This window comes from Cololabis saira, chromosome 21 (genome assembly GCF_033807715.1).
Source record: "Cololabis saira isolate AMF1-May2022 chromosome 21, fColSai1.1, whole genome shotgun sequence".
Lineage (NCBI taxonomy): Eukaryota > Metazoa > Chordata > Actinopteri > Beloniformes > Belonidae > Cololabis > Cololabis saira.
In genome coordinates, this window is record NC_084607.1 from 11,372,891 (window position 1) to 11,378,574 (window position 5,684).

General features: G+C 42.1%; 1 protein-coding gene across 1 annotated transcript; it reads right to left on the reverse strand.

The window, feature by feature from the left end:
- Positions 1-890: 890 nt before the first annotated feature.
- mreg (melanoregulin) lies at positions 891-5,241 on the reverse strand. Its single transcript, XM_061712345.1, has 5 exons — positions 4,981-5,241; positions 4,281-4,443; positions 3,260-3,350; positions 2,997-3,160; positions 891-1,755 (listed from the first exon to the last, which is right to left on the reverse strand). The coding sequence occupies exons 1-5, from the start codon at positions 5,073-5,075 to the stop codon at positions 1,555-1,557; spliced, it is 714 nt and encodes a 237-aa protein (XP_061568329.1). The 5' UTR covers positions 5,076-5,241; the 3' UTR covers positions 891-1,554.
- Between the last annotated feature and the right edge of the window lie 443 nt (positions 5,242-5,684).

Below are 5,684 nucleotides of genomic sequence, written 5' to 3' on the forward strand. Positions count from 1 at the left end.
GGGGGAGATTTTTTTTTTCATTATGCACTTCGAGAAAAAAGTCGAAATGTCGAGAAAAAAGGCGAAATGTCAAGATTAATTTTGAAGTACAATCTTGAGAAAAAACTCGAAATGTCAAGAAAAAACTCGAAATGTTGAGAAAAAAGCTGGAATGTCGAGAAAAAACTCGAAATGTCGAGAAAAAAGTCAAAATGTTGAGAAAAAAGCTGGAATGTCGAGAAAAAAGTCGAAATGTCGAGAAAAAAGTCAAAATTTCGAGAAAAAAGTTAAAAAGTCGAAATGTCGAGATTAAAAAGAAGAAAGAAAAAAAGAGAAATAAAGGAAAAAAAGAAGAAAAAAGGAAAAAAAGAAAAAAAAAAGAAAAAATGAAGAAAAAAAGGAAAAAAAAAAAAAGGTCAAACATTTTTGAAAAAGCTCCAGGAGCCACTAGGGCGGCGCTAAAGAGCCGCATGCGGCTCTAGAGCCGCGGGTTGCCGACCCCTGCTCTAGCTCGACTCCAGCAGTATGTGTCTGTCGAGACGGTGCCGTGTTCAAGCAGGCGAGCGTGTCTCTCACATAACAACAACGAGCAGCTGATCACTAAAACACCACCGTCATCATGCGTCCAGCAGCCCGGCCTGATCCCTCTGGGATGACCAGACGCCGGACAAGCTGCACCAGATCAGTCTGTGGATCAGAGCCAGCCATACGTGCCCATCGATACGGGTCATGTGAGGGAGCAGCAGGCTGAAGAGCTTCATAGGAATGCTGCTCTCATGTTGCTCAGGACTGAGCTTGGATTGCTTCAGGGCCTAGATTGATGAAAATCCTTTATTCTTTGTCAACTTCTTAGTGACTGGAATCAACTCCACTAAGGGTTTTTTTTTTACCAGCATGTGATCTTGTACACAATATGCTTTTGGCAGAACCTTTATTTCACTCTGAACAACATACTCAGACTGCCACATTCGCTTGGAAATGTTTCGTATTTTCCATACATTGCCGGAAGAGGAAAGCACCCTCACATACATTGCCTGAAAGTCATCTCAGTCCCACACAGAACCCATTTAAAATGTTCGACATACAGCACCAACTACGCGGCATTTTCATTTTGCAATTCTCCAAAACAAATTTACAGCCAAATGCAGATGTTTGCAAAGTAAGAATAAAGATGAAGTGTTTCTGACAAACCTTTGACATCAGAGTAGTGGGGTGGGATATTCAGTGATGGTACCGATCATGTGACTGAATGGAGGAAGGGCTGATTATAGGATAAAATATTCAAGGCGCGCTGCTGAAAGGAACATCTCTACCCTGAAGGTTCTCAGGAAATCAACAATGAACAGGCTCGAAACTCTGGTGGACAGAGAAAACACACTCAGTGAACACATTTCCAAAATCTGAGAAAAACAGAGAAGACTCAAGCTGTGCAGTTGAGGGTAGAGGGGACAAATGTTGAGTTTAAATTGCAGCATGAATCTCTGTGCATGAGGACGCAGAAGCCAGAAGGCACTGAGGGTTGACGACTACTGCCCCCTGCCGTCCGTCCGCTGGTACTGCAGCAGAGGTCTAGTATCAGTCACTGACGGTGTCATCTTCCTTCTCGCTCACATCTTCTCCCCCAGGGCCGTTCATGGCCTGCACCCTGGCCAGCAGCAGAGGCAGGTTGATGGCCAGGCCCCCGGGCGTCTCCTCCTCAGAGTCATCAGTTGGAGGGTAGAAGCGCCTCGCCTTTGCCAAAAAATCTTCACCTATATCGAGGTATAGGAGACGATCCTGGGAGGAGATAAAGAAGAGGTTGAGGCAGAGAAACTATATCTGAATACATTCGGGATACTGGTGTTAATGCTGTCTTAATTTGCCAACTTGTATTTTGTCGATACACCGATTGGTGCATCCATTTTTATTCATTTCTTCTGGGTTGAACTACTTTTTCCTGGAGGCTACACCCTCACCTAAACTAACTACAATTAAATCATTCTGCCTGTAAAGTTCAAGTAAATTAAAGGGGATCTATTATGAAAAACACGTTTTTTCTTGCTTTAACTTATATAAAGTGGTCTCCCCTCAGTCTGCCAACTCAGAGAAGGAGGAAAGCAACCAAATTCTGCAGTGTCTGTACAGCCGCCCAGATGAGCCATCCAGGATGATGTGGATCTACGAGCCGTTCAGATTCTGCTCCCTTTCGTTACCAAAATGCAAACCACGCCCACAACTAAACACCGTGTCCTAACTGCATGCGAGCGTCCGACTATCGCGTCGCACTGCATGACATCGGACGCTCTCTGTCCATCTCCCTCCAGCCAGCTGCCACTTTATTGAGGTTTTTGTAGTGAAATGAGGAGGTATCATAGAGATAACTTCTCACTTCAACTAACTGGATCAGCCGTTCCTCATCCATGACTGTTTCCTACAGCGCTTTCAACCGGCTTTGAATGTGAGCGACAGGAAGAAAATAGAAGCAGGGCGTCCGACAAATGTTCAGCTCAAAACGTTGCGCTGTGTCGCGCTGTGTCGCTCGCGGCCAGTTAGGACAGTCCAATAGAAAATAAAGCAATGGAATTGATTTTGTCGCTGACGCTCGCTCGCATCGCATGCAGTTATGACATGGTGTAACTTCGCCGGACGGAGCTTCTGCCATTTTTTCGTAGCGGTGTATCGCGTCATTCAGGCAGCCAATCAGCACGGTGCCTCATTATCATAGCCCCGCCCACTCAGAATCCCGCATAGATAATGAGGTTAGAGAATGTGAAGATAAAGATATGGTTTAGAGGCTGAAATTCTAATTTATTTAGCAAAAACAATCAAAAGCTTGTTTTTAAGACATTCAAGGCCTGTTTAAAATAGGTATTAGATGCCATAATAGGTCCCCTTTAAATACCATTTCAAAGTAGTGATTGGGTAAGACAGTCTTTTCAATCTTTTCCTTTAGACACCAAATTTGACCTTGAAGACATCCAGAATGTTTTTTCCAGTGCACTTCACAAACTTCCAGGCTGATGAGTCCGTGTCCTCACCAGGATGAACAGATATCTCTCTGGCGGTGGCTCTCTGGTGCAGAAGATGGAGGTCTCAGTGTGCAGCGTGTGCAGCATGGCACGTGCTGCCGGGGCGTTACGCATGCGGTCAAGTGAGGCACCAGAGGACACCGTCAGCAGGGAGTCCGCCTCAGCCATAAAGCCTAAAACAAAACAAAAAAGGGAAAATCAATAACATCTTTTCACAAAAAGCTGCTGTGTGGTTCAAAGTGTGTCTTGTTTATCATCTTTGCATGTTTTACCCAAGTTCTCCAGGATCGTCTTCCATTTGTCTCGGACTTCTCGGCGTACATCTCGCATGGCCTCAATGTCAACACTTAGACGACGGTAGCCCTACGCAAGAAAAGGAGAACACATGAGAACCTCTTCTTCTTCTTCTGCTATAACATTTCACAACCCACGACAACTACATTTGACTCTGTGTCAGATGTCAGTGTATATAGAGCAAGCAGAGGTGGGTAGTAACGAGTTACATTTACTCTGTTACATTTACTTGAGTAAGTTTTGGGAAATGTTTTACTTTTAGGAGTAGTTTTGAATCACTATACTTTTTACTTTTACTTGAGTAGATTTGTGAAGAAACTGTTACTCTTACTCCACTACATTAGGCTACGTTGATTTGTTACTTTTCTTTTATCCCTTTTATCTGCATACGCGTCAGTCTCATGACATCACTGGGTGATTCTTTGGGAAAAATGTTTGTTTTTGCATGTTTTGTCACATATACACAGACTCAAACACACACACAGAGTTTCTATGAGTTCATGTTTGTTCTAGTTCTGCCTGGTTAAAAAAGAAAAGTACAAAGGCTTGAAATTTTATGCTACTTGTGCTTAATTTATTTTTTTATTCTGTTATTTTATTATTTATTAAAGTACTTAAATTTACTTTAAGATTATTTTAATTTAAGCTATTCTTTATTCATTTTAATTTATTTTATTATTTTATTGATTTAATTTGCCTGAAGATGATTATTTTGTACTTTTGTCTGTTTGAATGGTTGTGTTAAAAAAATAAATCAGACGTTACTCAACAGTTACTCAGTACTTGAGTAGTTTTTTCACCAAGTACTTTTTTACTTTTACTCAAGTAATTATTTGGATGACTACTTTTTACTTCTACTTGAGTCATATTATTCTGAAGTAACAGTACTTTTACTTGAGTACAATTTTTGGCTACTCTACCACCTCTGATAGCAAGACATGTTCGTATGTAGCGGACAAAGCCTAGCACTGAACCCTGAGCGGCCTCTCCCTAACGTACCGTGGATCCCATGCGGGTCTTGTTCCGGGCCTGCAGCAGGGAGTGAAGCGTCCGGTCGTCTTCCCTCTCCGTGTGGCTGGGGTCTCCCGGCTCACTCCACAGATTGGTCTCCTCATCTCTTCGCTTCTGGACTTCCCTCGTAAAATAATCCAGTGGATCTGGACTGTGTGATCAACACACGCACATAAAAGCATTATTACAACCTGTCACACAGTTTCTGCACTGCAAAAACTCAAAATCTTAACAAGAATATTTGTCTTATTTCTAGTTAAAATGTCTCATTTTAGTCAAAAAAATCTCATTCCACTTAAAACAAGACTCAACACTGGAAAAAAACAACAATTTTCACCTGTTTCAAGTAGATTTTCACTTAAAATAAGTAGAAAAATCTGCCAGTGGAACAATATTTTTTTGCTTGTAATGAGAAGATAAGTAGATTGTTCTACTTATTTCAAGTGAAAATGTACTTGAAACCGGTGACAATTGTCAAATAACAAGTTAATTTTCATGTAATGACTCTTGTTTTAAATGTAATGAGATTTTTTGACAAAAATGAGACATTTTAACTAGAAATAATACAAATATTCCTGGTAAGATTTTTGAGTTTTTGCAGTGTGTGTCTTGAGTGGAGCCTTGAGATTTATAATTCATTAATATCTATAAAAACTGAAAACTTTTCATTCTCAGGACTCGATCTTACGCTACTAAAGGCTGCTTTTCCTCTTGTTCTTCCTCCTCGCCAGCGCAGCAGCAGCAGCAGCACCTAAAGCAGAACTTCCAAAAGGCCGCACCCATCTGTTAAGAACAGAGCCAGCTGCTGGCAGCTGTTCGCCAGGGGTCAGGTAATCCAGGTGGAAGTCGGGTTCGCCTTCTTGGGAATATTGGAGCACCGTTGTTGCTTCTCCAGGCGACTTGAGATGACTTGGCGTCCCCTGTGGGTCCTCTAAACAGTTTCTTTGTAAAGGGGAGTGGATTCAGAGCCTGCGTTTCTGGAAATACAAACAGCAATGTAAGAAAAGTCAACTGTCACAACATTCATGCAATCCACTTGCTTGAATATCTGACTAATCTGTTAAGTTTCAGATAAAGTTAAAAAGGCCAGAAAGTTCAATATCATTTAAAAAAACAAACCTACCTTATTTTCAGCTTCCCATTTTCCAATATCTCTCCACAGCTCCAAATCCCGTCGACGTTTGTCCTGGGATCATTGGCCAGACCGGCCCCGTCTGGGCAGAGCAGCTGAGGGGGATGGACTGGTGCTGCTCAGCAGCCTCACATGGGGGACAATGAGAGCACTGAGATGCTCCCGCTCTCAACATTCAATAAAAATAACACACACAGAACACACACACACACAGAAAAACACATTTTCACACACCCGCAACCTCAGAAGACAGTCACAGC

Excerpts from the sequence above, each read along its gene's own strand:
- mreg (XM_061712345.1), bottom strand. The coding sequence starts at position 5,075 with ATGGGTGCGGCCTTTTGGAAGTTCTGCTTTAGGTGCTGCTGCTGCTGC. Across the intron at positions 3,351-4,280 it reads AGACCCGCATGGGATCCACG|GGCTACCGTCGTCTAAGTGT; the intron begins GTACGTTAGGGA and ends TTTCTTGCGTAG. Across the intron at positions 3,161-3,259 it reads GACGATCCTGGAGAACTTGG|GCTTTATGGCTGAGGCGGAC; the intron begins GTAAAACATGCA and ends GTTTTGTTTTAG.